General features: G+C 44.1%; 1 protein-coding gene across 5 annotated transcripts in view; it reads right to left on the bottom strand.

Moving 5' to 3' along the window:
* NBN (nibrin) overlaps window positions 1-26,701 on the bottom strand; it is a 72,905-nt gene that overhangs the window by 34,450 nt on the left and 11,754 nt on the right. For all 5 annotated transcript variants that reach the window (XM_054018844.1, XM_054018845.1, XM_054018847.1 and 2 more), the window contains 4 exons: window positions 21,072-21,175; window positions 6,136-6,253; window positions 3,166-3,356; window positions 857-954 (listed from right to left, as the gene is read on the bottom strand). In XM_054018844.1, the coding sequence (XP_053874819.1) occupies window positions 857-954; window positions 3,166-3,356; window positions 6,136-6,253; window positions 21,072-21,175 (511 nt within the window). The remainder of the gene's footprint in view (window positions 1-856; window positions 955-3,165; window positions 3,357-6,135; window positions 6,254-21,071; window positions 21,176-26,701) is intronic.

The raw sequence follows: 26,701 nt of genomic DNA, 5'->3' as shown, positions 1-26,701 counted from the left end.
GCTAAGATGGTCAGAGATGCAACTTCACACTCTGGGTGTCCCTAAACCTCCAATTGCCAAAAGCATGTGGCACTGGCGACTGTCAGAGACAGGATACTGGGCTAGATGGACCATTGATCTGACCCAGCATGGCTGTTCTTATGCTAATGCTTGGAAACAAAACACCGAAAACCAAACCTGTGAAGTCTAGACCTTTCCCTATTACATTTTCAGGCCAACTAAACTATTACTGTTCTGAATTTTTATTTTAGTTTTTTAAAAAGATTGATGCCTTTAAGTGCAAATAAGGAACTGCATTATAAACCCATTCATTTCTTATTATTTTTATTCTTTTTACTTTCTACTGTTCATCCTTCATCTGCTTTGCACTACTGTTCTCATTCCAAGGGTGCAGGATAGCATGGAATAAGCAGATTACATATATATTGTTCCTGTGTGCCATTTAAAAATGTGGATTTCAAAACATTCTTTTAATACGTTTTTGTATATTCACTGCACAATATATCTGATTTTAAGTCAGTGTCTGCTTTTTTCTTTACATCTATAAATATTATAATCTTTGGTGCAAAACTTACAAAAACATTAAAGCAAAAAATACTATATGGAAAAAATAAAAGAACATTTATTTTAAAAACAAATATAGGCCTGAAAAGAAAATGGCCAATAGGTATTACTTGACCCTTTTGTATACAAAGACATATGTTGCCTCCTTTGCTTAAACTAAGATAATCAGCCATGATTAAGACTCCTAGGTTCTATGGTAATACAAATAATAAATACTACTAACAAAATATATACACACACACACCCCTCTCCTCCCCCTCCCCCCGCAGAGTAACAAAGTTTATAAAATTACGTATGCCAGGCTGGTTTTGAGGGTTGCAATATCTTTCCAGAGACATGAAGATAACTGCTAATCCAATTTCTGCTTCTGGAATGGCTCTGAGATTCTTGCTATTAAAAATAAAACACTGTTTTAGAAAATTAAGTACCAAAGATCAGCAGCTTTTATATTCAAATACTCTGTTCTTTTATCCAAACATGTGCTTCTCAAAAACATGTTCAAAGACGGAGTAGCAAATGGCAGCAATCCCATCATACAGTACAAAATGCTTCATGCACCAACAGCAGGCTTAAGGGAAAAAATCGTAACATATGAGCCTTGCAGGTGAGAACTTCAATGTCCCATTGCCACTGCAGGTCCATTTTTAGTCCTAGTAATCTTGACAGTGCCCCTTTCCCTTCCTGACCTCAGTTCAGATCTGGACACTTAGCCAAACTAAGGTGCTTCCCATAAAGTGTGCTCTAATTCACTAGGGAGGAGGAGAGTAGAAAAACGATATGAAAGACAAGTGCTTCTGACATGATGTGACTTCTATTGAGGCACCTCTCTTCCATGCACACAGCCTCCAGTGAAACAAAACAGGTTCTCTGGTCTTCTTTCCTATGTGGATGATCTGTGGGCCTAAATATTATTAACCTATTAGGTTTGTTAAAATTCTTTTTTTTATCATTATTACCAATGTGAACCTCTATAAAAACATAGGTTTCAGAGTAGCAGCCGTGTTAGTCTGTATCCGCAAAAAGAACTGGAGTACCTGTGGCACCTTAGAGACTAACAAATTTATTAGAGCATAAGCGTTCGTGGGCTACAGCCCACTTCTTCGGATGCATATAGAATGGAACATATATTGAGGAGATAGATATACACACATACAGAGAGCATGAACAGGTGGGAGTTGTCTTACCAACTCTGAGAGGCCAATTAAGAGAAAACTTTTGAAGTGATAATCAAGATAGCTCAGTACAGACAGTTTGATAAGAAGTGTGAGAATACTTACAAGGGGAGATAGATTCAATGTCTGTAATGGCTCAGCAATTCCAAGTCCTTATTCAATCCTAAGTTGATTGTATCTAGTTTCCATATCAATTCCAGCTCAACAGTCTCTCATTGGAGTCTGTTTTTGAAGTTTTTCTGTTGTAAAATAGCCACCCGCAGGTCTGTCATTAAATGACCAGACAGGTTAAAGTGTTCTCCCACTGGTTTTTGAGTATTATGATTCCTGATGTCAGATTTGTGTCCATTAATTCTTTTGCGTAGAGACTGTCCGGTATGGCCAATGTACATGGCAGAGGGGCATTGCTGGCACATGATGGCATATATCACATTGGTAGATGTGCAGGTGAACGAGCCCCTGATGGTATGGCTGATGTGATTAGGTCCTATGATGATGTTACTTGAAAAGATATGTGGACAGAGTTGATATCGGGCTTTGTTACAAGGATAGGTTCCTGGGTCAGTGTTTTTGTTCAGTGATGTGTGGTTGCTGGTGAGTATTTGCTTTAGGTTGGGGGGTTATCTGTAAGCGAGGACAGGTCTGTCTCCCAAGATCTGTGAGAGTGAGGGATCATCTTTCAGGATAGGTTGTAGATCTTTGATGATGCGCTGGAGAGGTTTTAGTTGGGGGCTGAAGGTGACAGCTAGTGGTGTTCTGTTATTTTCTTTGTTGGGCCTGTCTTGTAGGAGGTGACTTCTGGGTACTCTCTGTGTGTATATATATCTCCTCATGTACATTCCATTCTATATGCATCCGAAGAAGTGGGCTTATGTTCTAATAAATTTGTTAGTCTCTAAGGTGCCACAAGTACGCCTGTTCTTTTTATAAAAACATAGGACAGCCCCTGCTCCTGTGATCTTATTTGTATTCCGTAAGAGTTTATTTTGAAAGTAGTTCCTATTCATCTGTTGAGAAATGCACTTGTGTCTATTTAACCAATAGATTTTCTCTCCTATTTTTCACAATCCTTTTATTCATAGCTTTATTTTTTATTTAAATAGTAGAACAAGAAAGGACTTGACTTTCCTTTTTATATTATAGACAGCAAACAGTTGGTCAAGGGAAAAAGTAAACTGACACTTTAACTGAACAAAGTCCAATTAACTGTGATTCATTTGGATGTTCTTAGACAAAATTCTCTAAGAAGACACAATCCTTCCCTCCCCCAAAAGTTTTAGTCAATATTTCATTAAATTTTGTAAGACTCTTGAGCAATATAGACACCCTCTCCAAAAAAATCCCATCTTTAATCCGTACACAAAGAACTAATCCAAATTAGTGCTAAAATTTTCTGAAATTTCTATTAAAGTAAAAGAATCTATTTCACCTTTGTAACACGGTGATAATGGAATCAATCCAATTTCTCGCTGAATCAGACGTTGGGACCTGCGAGTTAGTTAATCCTGCATCAATGACACAAACTTCAGGAGCTAACAGTAAAGAAGTTTCTTTTATTCTCTCTGGCAACAGTTTTGCTTCTCCCCCTCCAAGAATAATTGCTGGACTCAGTTTCTTATGCTAAAAATCAAGAAAGAAAATGCAATTTAATGAACAGATTAAATTTAGTCAGATCCATTAGTATTCTTTTTACTGAAGCAACAATAATATTGAATAATATCAGAACCTATTCTAGAATCAGAATTATATTAATTTGAGGAAATCTAAACCCCGTTAGAAATTTTCTGATGAAGAATTTTGTTGGAAAATGTCTGATCATCAAACCCACATTGTCTTGAGAAAATGGTTCAGTTTGACAAACAATCAGCCCTGGGAGCCGGCTGGCCTGGGAACTCTGAAGCACCGGGGTTCCCAGTCCTGAGGCAGTGGGCATGGTCAGTCTGCCCTGGAGCTGCAGACCCTGAGGGTACATCTACACAGGGATAAGAGACCCATGGCACAGCTGAAGCTGCCCAGGTCATCTGACTCAGGCTCATGGGGCTAAAAATTGATGCGTAGACATTTGGGTTTGGGCTGCCAACATCTAGACAGCGATTTTTTAGCCCCAGAGTCCAAGCCCAAGTCAGCTGACCCAGGTCAGCGGCCAAGTTTTTTATCCCCCTGTAGACATACTCTGGGAGACCTGGCAGCTACTGACTGAAATGGACACTCCTGTCAGTTTCACCACTGCTAGTGAATAATACCCAACAGCAGTGTTGCAACTGTCAAGAATGTTCGTTTCAGTCAGCAGCTGCCACGTCCCAGGGAACATGCCATGTTTCAGAAATACCATGTGACAGCATTCCCAAAATGAATTTTCTTCTGGATCTTGTTAGTGAGAGAACAAAACCAAATTTCAAAATTTGCAATTTCTCGCAAATTGGAAATCCTGAGTTTCAGCCAGCTCTAAGTAAAATGCACATCTGCTACTCCTGGGGGTATTCTGCATCAAATAAATAAAAATTCTGCACACATTTTAAAATTCTGCAAAAATCTGTAAATTTTATTTGTCGAAATAACACTACATAATCACACCAGTTTCTATTATTTTGGTAATTTATTTCAAAATACTTGTCAGCAAGTATGTCTGTAACAATACAGACACACACAAAAATTCCCCCAGGAGTAGAGAGTTAAAGAAACCCCTATGACAACATAGTTCCTATTTCTCTGCCCCTCCCACCCCCTACCTGCTCCCCGTCCCCCTGAGCCCAGCCGGGAGCCCACACACCCACAACCCCTTCCCCCCAGAGCGCAGCCATGGTGCCCCCTCCAATCAATACACCCAAACACCCTCCCCACCCCAGAGCCCAGACAGCGCCCTCCTCCCCCCCCCCCGACCCCGAGCCCAGCTGTGGCCCTCCCATCCCAGGGATCCAGAGGGAAAAAACAGCCTGATGCTTGGTCCCAGGCTTGCATGGAGTTTCCTGCACACTGCCGTCTCCTTCCCTTAGGGTATGCTGGGAACTGCAGTTGCCAGGAACCCTCAGGCTCCCTCCCCCCGGCAGTGTCGTCTGTGTGCAAGCTGGGCTCTGCTGGGTCCAGCAGCCCCTAATGGTGGCCAGCAACACTGCAGCCCATTTCAGTGGGGGAAAAGAAATTCTGCGTGCATGTTAATTTCTGCAGAATTCTGCATTGCGCAGTGGCGCAGAATTCCCCCAGGAGCAACGTGCTTACATGCACAAGCTTATACTACCAGTGCAAGTGATTATTCAAATCTCTATTAAGCATGTTTGGCATCAGAGAGACAATATCAAAAGAGACCATTGCAAGTTTTCTGATTCCTGCCCACCTCCCCGCCAGTTGCCATCATGTGTTCATCAGTATTTTTCTCATTAGACCTTGTCTCAAACTGGGCTCTGATCCTGTAAAAAGTTCTGAAAATGCAGACTTTTCTTTCCTGTGCAGAATTCAGTTATTTCAGTGAGAATCCACATGGGGTAATGATCTGCACTTGCAGATTCCTTTGCAGGACTTGGGCCTCTGACTCTAAGATCCTGAGGGAAGAGGCAGGGTCTTATGTCTGTAAAGTCCCATGAACATTTATATTTCTCATTTGTTTAAAAAAGTAAGAGGCACACATATACAATAGCACAGGTAGGCAACATCTAGGCGCAATTAAGATAGTCTTTAAACTCTCTTGCCCAGTTTTGCAATCTAAGACCAAAAAATTAGTTTTTTGCACCCAACCGAAGGCATTTTTAGTGACCAACCTAAATGGAATAGGTTAACCCTACTCTTCACGTACAGATTTCAGCTGTATGTATATTCAACTAAAACTGTTAAAAAACGCAGCTTTTTATCCAGGCTTCTGCAAGCAGAGAGCCCTCTCTTTAAACAGAGATTGTCCAGTAGTTCATATGGGCAAAGTTGATATAGTTTTAGGATACTCCACAGCCGATAAGCTTGATATAAAACTGCACGAGCACAACTGTTTTTCTATACTCAGAGGATTGTGGACTTTCAGAGCATACCAATTGGAATCAGACATTCGTGGATAGTTTCCGTAGGTGAAGGGAGATGACTCAATGTTTTAAACAAAAGTGAGTAAAAGACACAGATTGAAGGGCTGAGGTCCAATTTCTGTTGATGGGTTAAGACAACGTCTCCGAATCAAGATCAAGTTCCACGGATGCTTGAACATCTGTGGCAGGCCCCCACAAAAGTTTCACTCCCTATTACATATCTTCTGAATGAGTGCAGTTTCAATACACTATCAGCATACAAGATGTTACATTTGAATTCTAATTGGTGCATTTTTACAAACAAAACTAATTTAATACGTTTTCTGTTTCAAAGTATCTTTTAAATACTTTGATCAATATTGTCTTTACATCTTTGCAACCCAGAGACCAGTTACCTGTTTAGCACTTAGGAACAGAAAGGTTTTGCCTCTGAAGATAATTTTTCTTTCATGACGCATAGACAGATCCAATTTTTCAGGGCCAATAGCAGGCTCATCAACTGGAGGATAAAAACTACAATGAGGGGGGAAACAAAGTTATAAAATTCAGATTTATATGTTTTATGCAGCTTTTACTGCAATTTATTTCTACTTTGTTTATTTCAAAATAAATTTTTGAAGGCAGGACGTCAAAATATATTGTAATTCTTTACTGCTGTTATAACTACTTATAAAATGGGGAAAGGAGGGACTGGATCTTTCAAGGGATTTATAACAGTATATGGAGCCTCTCATTTCTGGATCAGTGATTTAAAGCAGAGATTTTCAAATTCAATGGAGTTGGGCATCTCTCTCTCTCTCAGGCTCCTTTGATAATCCTTACCTAAATCTGGCACAGGTCAAGTGTGACCTAGAGTCATTACCATCAGTAATGACTTGGTGGTCTAAGTGCCAGTTCTACTGAAGTGATAACCAGATCATAAAAACTATCACCATGACAGATACCTTATTGACAATCTCAGCAGAAGCCCATGTCTCAAGCATCCCTGCACAACCTACTCACTACTACAAGTGGTCCTTCTAAACAGGGATAAGGTACATGTATTAGAAGAGATGAAAAACATGTACTAACTCTGACTGTGCTACATATCTTTAAACAGCAATATGTGCATACACAGACAGACACACACACACACTTTTTCATCAAGCGAAACAAAGAGAAGGTTATTCACCCTGTGTAGTAACTGAGGTTCTTTGAGATGGGTGTCCACATGGGTGCTCCACTTTAGGTGAATCTGCGCCCCTGCCCTTGTAATCAAAGATTTTTAGTAGCAGCGCCTGGTTGGGTCACACATGTGCTGTCCCCATCTCGTGCCACCTCTGGCAGTTACATAGCATTGTGCGACCAACCCCAACTTCTCTATCACAGTTTCTAGCATAAAAACTCTAAAGTAGAGGGGTGGGTAGTGGAGCACCCACAGGGACAACCATCTCGAAGAACCTCAGTTACTGCACAGCATGAGTAACCTTCTCTTTTTCAAAAAGTGTCCATGGGGGTGCTCCACTTTAGGTGACTGTAGAGCAGTGCCCCTCTCTGGAAGGGAGGGGCTTCGGGGTTGCAGTCTGGGCGGATGATAAAACCGCAAGGCCCAGTATAGCATCTGATGTCGAGTCCAGCTATACGACATAGTGCTGTGTGAATGTATGGGCAGAGGCCCAAGTTGCTACTCTGCAGATGTCCACAATGGGCACATTGTTGAGGAAGGCTATCAATGTAGAGAAAGCTCTGGTGGAGTGTGTGTGGGTCTGCAGCGGAGTTTGTATTTGTTGATGGTGATAGCAAAAGCCAGTGCAGCCGGAGATCCATTTTGACAGCCTTTGGATATGGCGTCTCCCTTAGATCGTTCCATGATGGACAGGGATAACTTTGGTGACTTTCTAAAAGACTTTGTCCTTTCAATGTAAAATGCTAGCATCCTTTGGATGCCCAGGGTATGAAGCATTGCTTCTTGTTTGTTCCCATGAGGTTTTGGGAAGAACGATGGGATATGGATGGGTTGATTCAAATGGAATGACTAAACTATTTTAGGTAGAAACTTGGGGTGTGAGTCATATGGTAAATTTGTGAAAAATATTGAGTATGGGTGATGTGCCATGAGGGTCCCAGTTCTCCCACTCTTTGGGCGGATGTGATAATGTGTCATTAATTTATAATGACTAGGAAGGCATGGAGAGGTGGAGAAGTGAGCCCGTCACCAGTGTTCAAAAGGGGGCCCCATAAGGCATCGCAGCACCAGACTGAGTTCCCATGATGGAGTGGGGGGCTCGTACTTCAGGGTAGAAGTTGCAGAGACCACTGAGAAAACCTTTGGTGGTAGGGTGGGCGAAGATCGAGAAGTCGTCCTCTTGGTGGCGGAATCCTGTGAGTGCCGCAAGGTATACTCTCATCCAACTCAACCAAAGACCTGATTTCTTAAGTTCTAGTACATAATCCAATACCAGAGGTAGAGGAAAGGTAGTTGCCATTGTTTGACTGTTCTGGCATCATGTATGAAATCTTTTCCATTTCTGAAGGTAGGTATATTGTGTAGTAGACCTTCTGCTGTTTAAAAGGAAGTCCCTTACCTCCTCTGAATAGGTCATTTCACGGTCTTGGAACCATGGAGTAGCCATGTCTTCAGGTGGAGTCTTGCTAGGTTCGGGTGGTAAACTTGCCCGCATCCTGAGACAGGAGATGAGGTAGAAGTGGAGTGCGTGGTGGGTACAAAGTGATCTTCAGGAGGTAAGGAAACCATATTTGTCTGGACTATATGGAAGCCATTAAGATGACTCTGGAGTTGTCAGTCCTTACCGTGTGTAAGATCCTGGCTAGGAGAAGGATCGGGGGAAAAGCATACAGTAGATGTGTATCCCATTTGTGGACAGAGGCATCAGCAAGAGAACGGTTCCCAGTCCTGCTCTGGAGCAGAAGTATGGGCTCATGGTGTTTTGTTGCAAAGAGGTCTATAGTTGGGAACTCCCAGCATCTGAATATGTTCAGCAGTACCCTGATGTTCATTTCCCTCTCATGGTCTTGTGAAAAGGTTCTGCTCAATGCATCTGCTATGGTGTTTTGGCATTCTGGTAGGTAGGAGGCTGAGATGTCGATGTTGTGGCAGATGCCTCAATACATTGCATCGCTTCTGTGCATAGGAAGTACGACCATGCCCTTCCTTGGCATTTTGTATAAACATACAAGCGACGTTGTCCATCAGCACCTTTATGGAATTGTCTCTGATTATGGGTAGGAAGCGTGAGCATGCATTGCACACTACTCGCAGCTCAAGTAGATTTATGTGTAATGTTGCTTCCAATGGGGACCAACACCCTTTGATCGTATGGTTGCACAGGTGTGCCCCCCAACCTAGCAGAGAGGCATCTGTTGTAAGTATCATTGAGGGAGGGGTGGGGGCATGCGAAGGGAACTCCTGTACAGATATTGTGTGATTGAGGCCATCAGTGTAGACAGTTTTTTTAATTTGCTTGGCATTGTAAGAAGCTTGTTTGTGTGTGGAATATATACTGTCCTGAGCCAGCCTGGCAGGCATCACATGTGCAGTCTGGCGTGCTTGACAACAAATGTGATTGCTGACATACGGCCTCATAGTCAGAGGCAGGTCCTGGCCAATGTCTATGTGATGGCTTGCATTATAGTATTAGATTGACGAGTGGTAAATCTGTGCCGGGGCAGACAGGCTATAGATTCCAGAGAATCGAGGTAGGCCCCAATGAACTCCAATCTCTGCACAGGTGTGAATGTTGACTTTTGTTGGTGTGACGTTATTGACATGAATTGTGACCATATAGATCATTGTTGCAACCAAGGTCCTATAGTTGCACTAAATCATGTACAAAGGAGGTCAAATAAGATGTCTACAAAAAGGTTATGATTTGCCAGTTATGATTACGCTATCTGTATGCAGGTAATCTCTGCTTACAAGGGCAGGGGCGCAGTGGAGCACCCATGTGGACACCAATCTCAAAGAACCTCAGTTACTATACAGAGTGAATAACCTTCTCTTTGTTTTGCTTTCCTGACATGAGCCTTGAGATTGTGGCAGTGGGAGCACTTTTATGCTATGTGTGTACCGCCAAGACAGCAGACACAATGTGAGTGCCCGTCAGACACCAGGATTGAGGACTGGCAACGTTTAAAACCCAGGGAGCTGGGAATGCCCCTTAGAATAGTGTTTCTCCCGTGAAGGAGGGTAACTATACTATACTGAGGGATTTCCTAATAACTGAAACTTAAATTCCTAAGTTACGAGAAATGTTAAGAATAAACAGGGAAGAGGTAGGGTAGTAAACTAACTACTAATTAACTAATTAGTATTCAAAAGTTAAGATAGGCTAAAGATAAATCTCAGAGGTGCTGCCAAATGCTCCATCTCAAGCAGAGGGTGGTAGAAAAGGAACTGGGGGGAGGAGGGAGGCAAGGGGGTCCCAAAACACTATGTAACCGCCAGAGTTGGTACGAGACGGAAGAGCATGTCTGTGATGCAACCAGGCACTGCTACTGAAAATCTCAGATTACAAGCACAGGGGTGCAGATTCACCTAAAGCGGAGCACCGACAGGGACACTTCTTGAAGAACTACCCATTTCCCCTGTTCTGGCTGGTGATAAAAGATGCTTCTCACATTAACATGTAGAGCAGAAAAACAGTTTTCCAGTGGCTTAATGGATAAACCGGATTCAACATATTTATTTTACAGAGTCCACTGGAATACTAGTACAGACAGACACGACTACTGCCCCCCAAAATCTACAATTTAGGCCCAAATCCTGAAAACATTTTAGCTTGTGCTCAACTTTAAGCACAAGTGGTCCTATTGTCTTCTGTATGACTACTCACGTGCTTCCAGTATAAGCATCAAAACATAGATATTTGCAGCATCAAGGCCTCATATCAGAGAATGACAGAACAAAGCACAGAATAATCAATAAGTTATTCCACATATGCATGTGCACAGCATGGTGAAGTAGATTTGGGTTTATATTCTACTCAAATGTCACTTCTTGAGAGCCCCATATTAGAAGAGAGAGTTTAGAATTGATATGAATCAGGAGTAGTAGGTTTGCAGAACATATTAGCCAAGTGTAGCACAGAACACAACTAACTGAACAGAGACAGAATTTAGTAGAGTAATGGACTTGGTGGGGGTACTATCCTGTTTTCCTGACATTAGCTGGAATTTACAAAGAAAGTGAGGTGGGTGGCAAATTTTCATCTTCAGGTAAGACACATGAGTTGACTAATGAACTGGGATTTTTAATTACAAGTCAGTTTTGGGGTTTTCCCCTTCCCTTTTAGCCTGAATTACTCCTGGGGGAATTCTACACCACTGCACGCATGCAGAATCCAGGTTCCCCACAGATTTCTTTGCTTCCCTACAGAAAAATAACTGTCTGACAGGGAAGCTGCAAGGGCGGTCACATGCCCCTCCCCAGCACTGCAGGGATGTTGTTTTTGGCACCCAGAGCACCTGGCAAAGAGGTAAATCACTGCTGGGGGGGGGGGGGCTATGCCCCGGCTGGTGGCCCCTACCTTCTATCGGGCTCAGCGGCTAATCCCAGCTTGGCTGGGGAAATTGGAACTTGTTCTTCCCCTGAAAGGAGCAGCCAAGGTCAGGTCAGATCCACTCCCAGAAACCTCCCCTGGATGCAGAAAGCTCCGCACACACCCCATACTTCCTGCCCCCATCGCTCCTCAGCCACAGGGGAAGAGGTCACTGTATGGGACCTGCTCCCCCACCGACTCCCCATGCATCTGTACCCCCATGTGACACCCTGGCATTCCAATATTCACCACTGTCATGTAATTAGGATATGTTTTATACAAAGTATACCTTATTAGGTATCATTCTAAAAGTTTTGATCTGCTACACAGTAATATCTCATTGGATTGTATGTGCTATCATCATATGTGAAGTTATGAAGTTTGTCTACATATGTGTTACTGAAACATGTTGTGAGATTGAAAACACCCACAAGTAGCCTTTCAGGTACAACAGTAAAAAGGCCAAACAATGTTAATGTCTTATTGAGGAAATCCACACTGCACACAAGGATTACCCCAGGAACTGTGTAGAATAGAAACCTCTCAGAGATAGGTTTCAGGGTGGTAGCCTTGTTGGGCTGTATCAGCAAAACCAATGAGGAGTCCTTGTGGCACCTTAGAGACTAACAAACTGATTAAGTGGGTTCTAGCCCACGAAAGCTTATGCCCAAATAAATTTTTTAGTCTCTAAGGTGCCACAAGGACTCCTCATTCTCTCAGAGATAGCACCACACAATGGGAACGGTTTGACCCACGTCACAGCAAAAGAGCTTTCCAGCAAGTGAGAAGAAGATATAAAAGGGGGAAATGACATCATAATGGTACCTAACTCTCCCTACAACAACACACCTGGAAACACCTGAGGGGGAAGTGATGGTCCCAGGCTAAAGGGATTTCTAACCTGTGTATGACAACCTGGGAAACCCAAGCTGCAAAACCAAGGCAACTTGTGCCTTAAGAATCTGCCAGCCTGTTTATCACTCAGGATGCGAATTTGCTAAATCATATCCTACCTATCTAGTATGTTAAGCTCAGTTTGCAGTTTTGTTTATTTACTAGGTAATCTGCTTTGATCTGTTTGCTATCACTTATAATAACTTAAAAAATCTATCCTTTTGTAGTTAATAAACTCATTTTATGTTTTAATCCAAACCAGAGTGCGTTTGACTAAGATGTCTGGGGAAAATCTCAGCTTGGTTACCACAAGCGTGCACGGTCCTCTTCACATTGAGGGAGAGGCGGACCGGGTGTTAAACCTATATCTTGGCCAGATATGACGAGGGAAGGCCAGTACTGCTCTGGGGTCCTAGGCTGGGAGGCTGGCAGTTAGAGAGCTTGCTTGTGACTGGGTGTGTCCCTACCTGTGTGAATGCTGATGAATGTGCAAGCTTGTCACAGCAGCACAGTGTGAGAGGGAGCCCAGGCTGGGGGTCAGAGGGCTCAGTGGTACCCCAGTTCCAGGTGGCACCACGGGGGAACCTGTCACACCCCACCCCTGAACCCACACCACTCCTCGCTGAGCTTCCCACACTCGAACCCCCAACAAGCCCCATCCCACTGCATCTGGACTACCCCGATGAGCCCCCTTCACCCGGAACCCACACCACAGAGCCTGAACCAGCTGCACCTGGACCACCCAATCCAGCATGCCCCACTCCCCCAGCACCCAGACTCCCCCCTGACCTCCCCTGCTGAGCCCCACCCAGCTTCACCTGGACCCCCCTTCTGAGTCCCACTGCCCCTGCATCCAGATCCCCACACACCCAGACCCCTGACTGAGCCACCCACACCCAGATTGCCCCACACAGAACCCTCTCACTCCCACCTGGGTCCCTCCACACTAAGCCCCTCCACATTTGCATCGTGCCAGGCTGAGCCTTCCTGCCCACACCTGGTACGGAGCAGGGCTCAAAAGTGTTTCTGGGGCAGACCCAGCCCTTGCACTGTGTCAGGGTAGAGTTTAGCCTCAACACCAAATCCGTGTCTTTGGGGGTAGGGGAGAGGGAAGGGGGAGGGGGAAGGGGAAGGGGAGGAGGAGGGAATGACTCCAGGGTGCTCCCCTGGAGCCTCCACCTTTGTTGACAAATAAAATTTGCATAATTTTGCATAATTTTAAAATATTGTGCACAGAATTTTTAATTTTTTTGGAGCAGAATTCCCTCAGGAGTACCTGAGGTAATTTCACTCATGCTGGCTTTCTGATAGACTCAGGCTTCTGGAACATTATGATTTTTCCTAGCCTAATGATCAGTGGAAAAGTGTTTCTCCCACAGGGCCTCTGGCACTGCCTAAGAACATTAGTTAAAATATACAGCCAAATCCCCCTCCTCTGCCTTTTTTGAGGTGTAGAAAGGAAGCAGATATGATATTTGTGAAAATTAAAAGGAGTTTTTGGAGATTTAACACAAGCAGCTGCTAAGTAAGTTTATAATAGCTCCCTGAAAATTACATCTTAAGGATCATCCATTCCGAGATACTGTAATTATTTTAAATATAGATCTGGTTATTATATGAGCTGCCTCATCCTGCTTGATGCATAGGAATCTCTTTGAAAGTTAAATGATAGATACACTGCAGTGTCAATCATGTTTAGTGAAGTTCAGTTCCACTGGGGGGGCTTTAATAGTTAACAAAAATGTTAGGAAGAGAAAATATCCGTCAAATTCTATTTTAGGGAGCACTTAACGTTCAATTATATTGTCACCTTTTAGCACATCTGTAGTTAGAATGGTCATTATGCACTCTGATTTTCAGAAGCATATGCACTGGCAACACACATTAACAGTAGCTTTACAGCTAGATAATGGAGTACCATTAATGTACACTAATCACAGTTTACACTATCAATGGACTTTCTCTCATGTAACAACCAAGGGCTTGGCTACAGTTGTGAGTTAGAGTGCATTAAAGCATCCCTGGGCACCCTAACTCATGACGCATCCACACTGGCAAGGCACGTAGAGCGCCCAGACTCCATGGCTAGAGCGCTCCTGGTAATCCACCTCAAGTGACCAACCGTCAGACCTGCACTTTAAATTCTCTGGGAATTTTGAAAATCCTCTTCCTGTTTGCTCAGCAAGGTGTGGAGTGCTCTCAGCGAATCTTTCCATGCCTCCACGCGCCAAGCGATCCCCAGTATGGAGCAATGGTGAGGTGCTGGACCTCATCAGTATTTGGGGGGAGGAAGCTGTCCAGTCCCAGCTGCGCTCCAGCCATAGGAATTACGATACCTTCGGGCAGATATCAAAGGACACGATGGAAAGGGGTCATGACCGGGACGCACTGCAGTGCAGAGTTAAAGTGAAGGAGCTGCAGAATGCCTACGACAGCCCGCGAGGCAAACTGCTGCTCTGGTGCTGCCCCCATGACGGGCTGTTTCTACAAAGAGCTGGATGCAATACCTGGGGGCAACCCAACCTCCACTCAGAAGACCCCCATGGACACTTCAGAGCCCAGTTCAACAAGGCAGGAGGAGGAGGAGGAAAGTGGGAGTAAGGGTGCTGAGGAGGAGGGAGACAGCCTGGCATCTCGAGCTGCATGCAGCCAGGAGCTGTTTTCAAGCCAGGAGGAAGGTAGCCAGTCGCCGCGGACGGTGCTTGGGGAAGAACAAACACCAGAGGAGGTGCCCGGTAAGCGGTTTTTATTTTGGGAAGGAAGTTGTTCGGTGCAAGCTCTTGGGGCAAGGAGGGTAAGGGCTGCATGCATGACTAGATGCGGAATAGGGCATTGATGTGCTCTCTCACATCGCAGTAATCGGCCTCAGTGATCTCTTCAAAGGTCTCATGCAGAAGTTCGGCAGTCCACTTGCGCAGGTTCCTTGGCAGAGCTACTGTGCTCCTTGTCCCAGTAAGGCTAACATGTCAGCGCCACTGTGCCGTGACGGGTGGGGGGACCATTGCTGCACACAGCAAGCTGCATATGGGCCAGGGTGGAAGCCGCTTTATAGTAGCAGTCCCTCCCTTGCTTCCCAGGTCACCCTCAGCAGCGAGATATCTTCCAGGATGAACTCCTGTGGAAAATATGGGAACAGTGTTCAGTACAGGGGCCCCCTGCAGCTGTTGGCTCTCCCCAAGGCACAGAATCCTAGAGGACAGTACAGCCGTGAAACAATCAGTCCCCCTTGATCCTGTGCTTACTCACCATTTTGGGGTTCCTGTGGGTTATGTGCGCTCGCTTTGGACAGGCAATTTCTGCTATTGTGTAGACTGTGCTTGTCTTAAGTACGGCCGAATCATTGCTCTGTCTGGTGTGAACAATGCTGCATCTGTTAAGTGTTGCATTTTGGCTTTACAGATGCAACCTTAAGATCCCAGGTATCCTTGTTATCAACAGCCGAAAGACTCCAAAGAATCAGGAAGCGACCACATAGAAGCAAAGAGGACATGCTGCATGAAGTAATGCAGCAGTCCTTTAATGAAAATCAAAAAGCACAGGAGTGACAGAAGAATAAAAGGAGGGTCCGCCAGCAGAATGCACATCGCCGGCACCAAAGCACAGAGCGGCTGCTAAGTATCATGGAGCGCCAAGTGGACTCAATTCAGGTGCTCGTAGCAATGCAGGCAGAGCACTTCCACACCGCTCCCCTCTCCACCCCCCAGCCCTTGTCCCAAAACTCTTTCCCTTGTGCCCCCATGTCACCTCCAACCCACTTTCCCCAACATCCAGGTTCTTATCACCACCAGCTGCCTCCAACACCTGTAGCTTCGCCACTCAACCCTGCAAACTATGACCCATACCCACTGCACTCAACCCCCATCACCATGCATTTTAGCCAGCTTGAAGTGCAGCACTCATTGCACAGCACTCCAGACAGGAAGGCTCAGTATGATAACAGGACATATGCAAATCTGTGATTCTCCCATTCCCCCCCCCGACCCCTTTGCCCTTTCTGTTTCCCAAGCAGTTGTGTTTCTTTTCAATAAACAAATTTTTTGGCTTTGAAAACATTCTTTATTATTGCATTAAGTAAAAGATACCTTAGCCCAGGAAAGAAACAGGCACTGCAAGTCAGAGTATCATACATAGCAAACACAGATTCCTACTAACATTGGAACCACTGCACTTCACTCCTGTGCAGGGCACCACCGGTGGCTTTCAGTCTCAAATTGCTCCCTCAAGGGATCCCTAATCCTTGCAGCCCCGCGCTGGGGCCCTCCAATAGCCCTGCTCTCTGGCTGTTCAAATTCAGCCTCCAGGTGTTGAACCTCCGAGGTCCATGCTTGAGTGAATCTTTCACCCTTCCCTTCACAAATGTTATGGAGGGTACAGCACGCGGATATAACCGTGGGGATGTTGTCATCGGCCAGGTCCAGCTTCCCATACACAGTTATTCTGCACCGACTCAGCCTGTTGTTGAACCGCTCCTTGCTGCTGTCAAGGCTCCCTGTGTAGGGTTTCATGAGCCATGGCATTAAAGGGTAAGCGCGGTCTCCAAGGATCACAATGGGCATTTTGACTTCCCCTATGGTGATCTTCTGGTCTGGGAAGAAAGTCCCGGCTTGCAGCTTCCTAAACAGGCCTGTGTTCCAAAAGATGCATGCATCATGCACCTTTCCGGACCAGCCTGCGTTAATGTCAATGAAACACCCTGGTGATCCACAAGCACCTGGAGAACCATAGAGAAATACCCCTTCCGATTTATGTACTCGGAGACTAGGTGGGCTGGTGCCAGAATTGGAACATGCCCTCCGCAGTTAGGGAAACCCATTTGTGCAAAGCCAGCCACAATGTCATGCACGTTACCCAGAGTCACGGCTCTTCTGAGCAGGATGCGATTAATGGCTCTGCAAACTTGCATCAACACGATTCCAACAGTCGACTTTCCCACTCCAAACTGGTTAGCGACCTATCGGTAGCTGTCTGAAGTTGCCAGCTTCCAGACTGCAATATCCATGCGCTTCTCCATCGTCAGGGCAGCTCTCAATCTTGTGTCCTTGCACCGCAGGGTGGGGGCGAGCTCAGCACACACTCCCATGAAAGTGTTTTTTCTCATGCGAAAGTTCTGCAGCCACTGCTCGTCATCCCAGACTTGCATGACGACGTGATCCCACCACTCAGTGCTTGTTTCCCAAGCCCAAAAGCGGCATTCCACTGTGGTAAGCATGTCCGTGTATGCCACAAGCAATCTTGTGTCACAAGCGTAATGCGAGTCAACATCAACGTCGGACCCCTCACTGTCAGTTTGTAGCTTAAGGAGTAACTCAACTGCCATTCGTGACCCATCAGCATATTCCTCAGCAGTTCAGGCTCCATTCCTGCAGACAGAAAGGGAAGACAGAGCGCGCAGTACAAAAAAAACGTTGAAAGATGGTGCCAAATGTTGACGGAAGCACAGGGATTGCTGGGATGCGAAGCGATGAATCATGGGGCTTTGGGACAGGACCCATAATGCCCCGCACCCCCACATCCCCTTCCCACAAGCCACAGCGCCAGAATGGGAAGAGGTGCTCTGTGGGATAGCTGCCCATAATGCACCGCTCCCAACGCAACTGCAAGTGCCGCATATGTGACCACGCCAGTGCGCTTGCAGCTGACAGTGTGAACACACTGCAGCGCTTTCATTGCTGCGGTTCCTGAGGGCTGGTTTAACTCACAGTGCTCTACATCTGCAAGTGTAGCCATGCCCTTAGTGATCTTGGACACCACCACCAGATCTCCTAGAATTTCTGTAGCATGCAGGTCTGTCATCACTGTTTTTAAAAAGAAGAAAAGTTCTGCTCTAGGTCAGGGTACTACAGTATCTTGGTCATAATTTAGCTCTCTTAAGTTTTCATAGTTACTCAGCTGTACGAGTGAGAAGGAAAAATTCTCAGGTATCAAGGATCTTTGTTTTTAAATCTTTTGTAACTTAAAAGGAAATGAACTAATTATTCTGAATAATGACTTGGCTTGATGTGCCATTAAATTTTAAAAAGATAGGGATGGCCAGTAACTACTGCGATACATTCTTCTCTGGCCACCAGTCCAAAACTAATACTTTGAAAAGTTTACTGGTCCAGAAATACTTGTATTACTCTGACAAAGCATTCTTATCAATTTTCAACACATACAGTTCTTACATACAAACTGCAAGTTCACATAAGCTTACTGTAATGCTTCTTCAGTGAGGCCATTACTCCATTGAGACTTGTTTGATTTAACAGCAATTTTTCTTTAAAACATCACATTAATGATAGCTTCAGACATATTAAGACAAAAATTAAATCTCTCTTCCTGGCTTTCCAGCAGCCCTTCAACATCTAAAACAGTCTCTATTCATCTTAGACAACCAAAGAAAACCCCGTACAAAAACCCCAACCCCACCTCTCCTCGCCCTCCCAGCGATGGCATCTTGGGTCCATTACTCACAAATTTAAAAGAATATACGAGGGAAAAACAGGATGGCTTAACTATAGAAAATTAAAGATGGCTTCTCAAGGATCTTCTTCCAATAAGTATGTTAGAACTCAGCATGCCTTATTTTTCTTATATCATAAATCCTAACCACTTCCATGTATTGTTTTGACTTTATTTTATATTGTCTTTAATTTCAGAGCATATCAAAGGTAACTAACATCCCTTCCACTTATGATGTTTAATGTCACAGACTATTAATGAGGCAAACATCTTAGTTAAAAATTAGTAATAGAAGAACAGCACCTATAGTTACACTATCTAGCATAAAATTACAAGATCTATCCATCTTCATGATTCAGAATTATTGCACATTTACTTTAAGATTAAGCTAAACAAGGAAAAGGTTTATAGAGCATCCATATATGGAACTGTTCTAGAATAACTACAGCACTTTAAATTCATACCCTACCTTATTCCAGAATAACTTCTGTGTAAACAGGCTGTGAAGTGCATAATGCTTTTAGTCTGAAGCATTTGATATTAGCCGAAAGCAGAGGTAGGAGAGCATACTAAAATGGACAATTAGTCTTTTCTAGTCTGACACAGTCTATTCTTAAATTTCTAACAACGTGAAATATACAAGACCAAATGACAATCTTAGATGCACAGGCATGAACTAAGTGCAATTTGCATTGTGTATTCATGTGATAGAGCCACAGTATGCACCCTGCTTATCTTGTAAAATGAGGTACTCCACAGGCACATCATCTGGTTACACAAGATAAAAAGTGATTCTTCCACATAAGATCATGACCTAGCCCTTGTTATCTAATGGCATATTAATCTTATTTTAACTTCAGACAAAAGCACAAAAATTTGATATTAAAGGCAGCTGAACATGTTTGGGTTATTTCTGTTGATGACCAAAGCTTAAAATGAACCTAGTTTTACAAATTGAAAAAATAGTGGAAAAATAAGTTTTCATATTGAGATAAGCTTTATATAATTATTTTAAAATAAGAAAATTAGATTTTTAATGCATCTTTTCCCAAAAGAGTATACATGCTGCTTTGACTATATTACCATAGAGATCTCTATGGCAACCTCTGAAAATGAAGCCTAGGTAGACCTAGTAGCATCTCTAAGCATCTAATGAACACCAAGAACTCACATTTATATATTACGTTTTTTAACTCCTCAGGGATCGAGGCAAGAAAATTATCAGAATGTAAAATGTTTCAAATTAAGCAGTCGTCTGCAACTCAAATTATTGCAATCAAAACTTTTTTCAGTGCTACACTTTACTTCTTTCCACTTTGTACAGGGCAAGAAGGTGAATTACAAAAAAATACTGAATTGATCACAGCATCTTTACATTAGTTGGAATTAGGACTTTTAAGGAAAAAAAGGTAAAAACCTCTCTATACTCTGGAAGACATAAGTAGAATGTAGCGGGGTGGTTACCCCGCTCCTGCCTGAGGGGTTTAAAACAGCCCTGGCAGAGGGCTGGGGCAAAGGGAAAAGCTACTGAGCTGATTGGGGAAGTAGCCACAGCTGGGCCACGCCCCAATCAGGCCGGGAGCAAAGAGCTCAGCAGTCTCTCTCTGCCTTCAGAGAGAGAAGGGCCTGGTTGCAGCAAGCGAGAGACAGGGTACCTGAGTGGAGCAGGGCTGGGGACAGGCTGGGGAGCTCCAGCCTGGAAAGCCCCAGGCTGTGGCCTAGCGGAAGGCCAAGGGGTACTGGGGGTTGCAGAGGGCAGCCCAAGGCTAGGCCAAGGCAGCAGGTCCAAACCCAACCTTGCCGATGATGAGTGGCCTATACTACAGTCTGCCCCAGGGAGCGGGGCTAGTTGGTGACTGGCAGTGGCCTTATCCTGAGGTGAGGCAGGGATAGTGGGTAGGGGTTCCCCAGAAAGGGGAGACCCTAGTACTGAGGGGTGTACTGCCAGGGGGCAGCACCCCAGATACAAGGGCACTGGGGTCCGGGAGGGACATGGGGCCAGAGGACAGGCAGATCACCAGCCTGCAGAGGGCGTTCTGACAGCTGGATAGAGCTAATTCCCAGAAGTAACCAGCAGGAGGTGCTGCAGGGGTGAGTCTGCTCCTCTACACAGAACAATGTTGTTATAAATTAGTTTAGCTCTTTTATCGGGTAGTTATATGCCATAGAAATGCATATGTTACGACAAGTAGATGTCAGAATATCCTATGGTGCTGAAAAATACAGACTATTATACATGCAATAAGACATGGCAGTTACATCTAAACAGGACAAGCTTACGGGGCTTCTCGTTTTAGGAGTAAATAAGTATTTATATGTAATATAATGGTATAACTTCAAAACAATAGGTGCTAAAAATGTGAAAAGATGATTAATCTAGCACTCAAGTAATGTAAATATTAAATTAAACATAAGCCCTGTTAAATGCACCTTTGTGATACTGAAAACATGCCACTTACCTTTCCAGTTTTGGCAACTGCTGCTTGGATTGAATGGCTCGGATACATTCCACAAAGTACTCTGGCTTTATAATTGGTCGATTGCAAATCAAAGCACATATAGTCTGAAAAGAAGGAAAGATTCATTACCATACTTAACAATTCAAGCAGAATATGCTGTCACCCAAAAAATAGTATTGAAATCTGATATTTATGTAAAGTCTCAAATGTGGAATGTGTGTTACATAAGTGCATGACAATTCTACTCGGGCTAACGTAAACAAACAAAGCCAAATAGTTTTGTTCTTACACCCATCACTTATTCTTTATCTTTGGAATTATGTTGACAAAAGCCATTAAACTGAATAATCCTTTTTATTACTAACCTACTGGCGAGCAATCTTTAAAAAAAAAAATTAGAAAAAGGAAAATCAGTGATGCTATACAAACAGTCTTATTTCGCCACAAAAGAGCCCTACATGCAAATTTACAAAATAGAATATTTAGATATCAAATGGCGGGTAAAATGATTGCTATTGCTAACATCTCTTTTCTATGTAGTTGTTTGACGTTTCTACGGCCTTGTCTACACTACAGTGTTGTCGACAAAAGTCAGGTTTCGTTGACAAAGCAGTGGAGGTGTAAACACAACAATGCTCCTCGCACCGATTTAACTCTCCTGTTATGCCGATATAATAAAACCACCTCGACAAGCAGCATAGAGCTTTTTGCAACAAAGTTAGAGCCACAGAGTCAGTGTAGACACTGTGCTTGCTTACATCATCTTAAGTGGCCTCCAGGAGGTGTCCCACAATGCTCATCATGATCACTCTGGTAAGCAGTTTCTACTCCGCTGCCCTGCAGTCAAGTACACAGGCATACACCCCTCCACATTTAAAGCTCTGAGAATATTTGAAATTCCACTTCCTGTTTGCTCAGCACCGACAGCTCACACTGCAGCTTCCCAGCTGACAATGATGGCTTTCCGCAGCAAATGCGCTCCCACCTGGAGTATACCAAAGTTGCTGGATCTGTTGGGCGAGAAGGCTGTGCAGTCACAGCTCCAATCCAGCTGTAGGAACTCTGACGCCTACAAACAGTGCTCGTGGCATGGATGAGAAGAGGCATAAAAGGGACATACAGCAGTGCCATGTTAAAATCAAGGAGCTGAGACAGGCGTACCAGAAGGCAAGGGAAGCCGAAAAGGCAAGGTTGCAGCGCTGAAAACATGCTATTTCTATAAGGAGCTGCTCACCACCCTTGGCAGCAACTCCTCCTCTATCTCTAAGAGCCCCATAGACACTTTGGGGGGAATGGAGGCAGTGGCCAGCGGAGTCAACCCCAAGGACAAAGTAGTAGATGAGGAGGTTAGACAGGTAACAGGCTCATCCGTTGGCATGGTGAGCCAATACCTCTTTTTGATTCTGGAAGGATGTAGCCTGTCCCAGCAGTGGCATGCCTGAAGTGGTAAGTACTTTTTGTTTTTTGATAGTGCACAGTCACATGAGGTAGAGATATCCTTTATTTTGTTAAATGGTGCACATGGGAGAAGAGATTGAAATTAACAACACTAGATACTGTTTGCATCTGCTTCGCATTCCCTTGTGCAGTACGCAGTGGGGGCTCTGCAGAAAAGTTGGTTAATGCACACTGAGATCTCCCAGGAATACTCCGTAAAGATCTCTAGGAAACTTTTTTCCTACAGATACTCTGCAATGGTTCCTTGGTAGAGCCACTTTGTTTTTTCCCCCATTATAGGAAACTTTGCCGCACCAATCTGCAATTACTTCTGGAGTAAGCAAAGTAGCACACAGGCAAGCAGCATACGGACCTGGTTTGAAGCCGCATGCATGCAGGAGATGCACCCTTGTATCTTCGGTTACCTTCAGTAGTGTGATTTCAGTTTTGATTACCCTTGCCTGTGGAAAACATTGTCACTATTCATAACATTGCCCATGGCACTTGTACTGATCCCCTTCTGAAACCACCCAGATCCCTTTGTCCCATCTTGCACCCCCCACCCCAGGCCAAACTCCCCATGTTTAATGCTTGGCTGTGCTGCGTGCTTGCCAAGGGAAAGTGAGAAAGAGGTATATGTAACATTTATAATTCAAGACCCTGAGTGTACACACAATAATGACTCTGTGTATTGTTTCTTTTGCTTCTGCAGATCTGCTCGAGGGCCAGCTTCTACACACCAGCAGAGTACCTCCGTCAGATAAGGAGGGGAACGAGGAGAAAGGAGGACATGTTTGTGAAGTGCTGCAATAGTCAGATCAGGCAGATAGCAAGAACACAGCTTGGAGAGAGACAATAAATGAAAAACTAGAAATCAATAACCAGAAAGGAGACCGGGCAGGAGCGGGGAATAGAGAGTTGGGAGCGATGATAAAGCTCATGAATGGGGCCATATCAAATTCACATCCACTTCGATCAATTTCATGGCCAGATGGTTTTCAAATTGGTCAATTTCACATCTTCATAATCTGAACCCACCACTAGGTGCTTGTTTCCCAAGCCCAGTAGTGACAGTCCACCACTTGCAGCTGTTCCATGAATGCCAACATCTATCTTGAATTGTTTCTTTCCATGGCACACAGCAGGACAGGCATCACAGATTCCTGTTCAGATTCCCAGCTCATGACATACTGAAGAATCAGCCACATTGTGTTTGTAATGTTTATCACAGGACTGGTGAGCAGTGCAGGATCCATGCTTTCAGGCAGAGATGGCAGGTGAAAAGTTTACAAGGGCAGTTTAAAAATGGCGTGAAACGTAGTTGGAGGCCATTGGAATTATAGGACGGAGAAAACTGTATTATGTCCACCCTCGTACTGTACTGCAAACCATTCCCAGAATTCCTAGAAGGAGAAGGTGGTGATTTACACAATGGGATAGCTACCCACAGTGCACTGCTCTCTCTGTTGGTGCTAGAGCACCAACTGAGGACGCGCTCCATTGATACAAGGAGCATTATGTGAACCTGCACAAGCAATGTAATTACAGTGGTTTACGACAGTCGATGTAAGTTGACTTAACTCTGTAGTGTATACCTGGCCTAAGTTGAATGTGCTATTTTTAGAAAAGAAAACTAACCTACCGTTTATTCTCTTTTTGATGTAGAGGTGAAACTAATAGGAAGTTATTAACATAGATCAAGTGAAGAATTGTATCCTCTTGTCAAGAAAAAAAAAAAAAAAAAAAAAACAGTTTACTCATCTCTGCCTCCTATCAGTGCTACATCCGCTCACTGGCTAGAAGGACAAAAAGCGGTGGAAAAATGAATATTTTAAATTTGAATATTTGAAATAAAATATGTCATTCAAAATTTAAAAACAATTGTTTCACTCAGAACTTTGCAAATTTAGAACAATTTAAACTGGAAAAACAATATGGGGAATGTTTAGCCAGCACTAATAAGTAGCCTATGCAACTGACTAATCACAGGTTATCAAGGCCAAGGACTTCTTGAGTTTCAAAAAAAAAAAAAAAAAAAAAAAAAAAAAAAAAGAATTACACTACAAAGTTAGGTTGATGTAAGCTGCCTTGCATTGACCTACCTGTGCATGTGTCTACACTTAAATCTGTCTCCCATCAATGCACGTACCCTGTCGTGATCCAATAAACCACCTACCCGAATGGCAGAGAGCAATGATTGATGTTCTGAGGTTGACGTAGTGAGAGGGTAGACATTGAATTACCTATGTCAACCCTAGCAGCCTTCCAGCAGCTGTCCCACAATTCCCAGCACCGACTGCTCTGGTCAGAATTGTGAACACCATTGCGCAGGGGTACAACAACTGGAACACTTCCCTCATTTAAAAACTGACGAATTTTTTAAATGCCTTTTCAAGCACACCTAGCAGCTCTCTGTTGTATGCAGCTGCCCAACCAACCATGACAGCTACATGCTCTGGCCTGTTGCAGACAGGAGATATTGGATCTCCTGGGCCAGTGGGGAGACGAGGTTATGCAGGCACAGTTATGGGCCAGCCACAGAAATGTGTACATCTATGAGTAGATTGCATGGGGATGCAGGAGAAGGGATACAACAAGAATCACTAGCACTGCTGCAAAGTGAAGGAACTCTGATAGGTATATAAGATGGCCAGGGACCCAATGGTCAATTCAATGCCAAGTCACAGACCTGCCACTTTGACAAAGAACTACTTGCCATAGTCGGTGGAATCTCCACCACCATGGATACTTCTGAGGAGCCTGAGCCACAGGCCCCAGTGCAAACAGCAAGGATGAGGATAGGGGTCATCTGACAAGGGGATCCAGCTATGCCGCAAGCCAGGACCTGTTTGACACTCCACTGCAGAATCAGTCCTGGCAGTCAAGCATGGACAAACCTGATGTAGGGGAAGGAACCCCAGGTAAGTGTATAAATGTATTTCCCATTACACTGATACACAGTTATCAATTTTTCATTAATTTACTCAGACTAGAAGAAGTAATGGTATAACAAAGAGAAAGCATTGTTATCTGCTTTTCATTCCCCAGTAGAGTTAGATGAGGAGCAGTTTATTTACTTAAACAGGGATGTCCTTTGAATCCTCCTGAGAAAATTGGTTGAAACTTTTGTGGCGGTACTCTGCAATCCTCTCCCCAAGGTTTCTAGTGATGGCAGCCTTATTTCTTCCTCTGCAGCAAGACACTTCCCCCATGCCAGTCAGCAATTGCTGCAATGATGCCTGCCAAAGTTAACAGCCTAGCAGCATACAGCCCCGGGCAGCGTCAGGATGCCAGCAGCAGCTGTGATCTCTCTGCCTTTGTTACCCTCAGGATAACAGTTAAAAATTACCACTTGTGGGAAATGGTGCCAGCATTCAATGCCATAGCCCTATACTCTATTTCATGCAACTGAGCAACGCCTTCCTCATTTTCCTCATCCCTTGAAGGCCATCCTCACCCTGGCTGGTGCTGTGAGCGGTACTGCACAAAAGCTCTCTGAAGCTGAAGTGTCAACAAGCATGTTTTATGTAAAACTTTAGGAGAACAAAGGAAGGGAGTTCTGTACCTTAACTTTTGCTTTTCATTGTTACTATACTAACAATGGTACCTCTGTTTTTATCTGTAGCTGCTGCTGTTATGGCCATGAGGAGTTCCCCCTCCATATCTGTGAAACGCCTGAGCCAGACAAGGAGAAAAAAAGAGGACTCCAGATAACATGTTCAGCGAGATCCTGCAAGGCAGTGCTGCACCAGGCTGTAAGGTGAGTATTTCAGACTGGAGAAGGAAAGAGCAGACAAGAGACAGACTCAGGAGGCCCATCAGGAAAAGCAGAGGGAGATGCACCAGGATATAATGGGGTTTCACTTTCAGCAAATACAGATGCTGCAGACTCTTGTGGGCCTACAGATTCAACAATCACAGGCTCGCCTCCCTTTGCAGTCCATGGAGAACTCCAGTACAGCAACTCCATATATTCACCTCAACATTCCATACGGCAGCAGCGGCTACCACTACCACTCCACACACCAGGGGACCGTAAGTAAAACCACAGCTTCACATACACTGACCTGTGAGAGCCACAGTTCCTGTATGTGTAATTATAATGGACATAAATGTTCTTTCCCCTTGTTAATAAATTAATGGAACAGATCTTAAGTTTTTAATGTATTTGTTTTTAAATTGCAGAGATTTTT

The sequence above is a fragment of the Malaclemys terrapin genome, chromosome 2 (genome assembly GCF_027887155.1).
Source record: "Malaclemys terrapin pileata isolate rMalTer1 chromosome 2, rMalTer1.hap1, whole genome shotgun sequence".
In the NCBI taxonomy this organism is placed as follows: Eukaryota; Metazoa; Chordata; order Testudines; family Emydidae; genus Malaclemys; species Malaclemys terrapin.
This window is presented reverse-complemented; position numbering and strand designations above follow the sequence as displayed.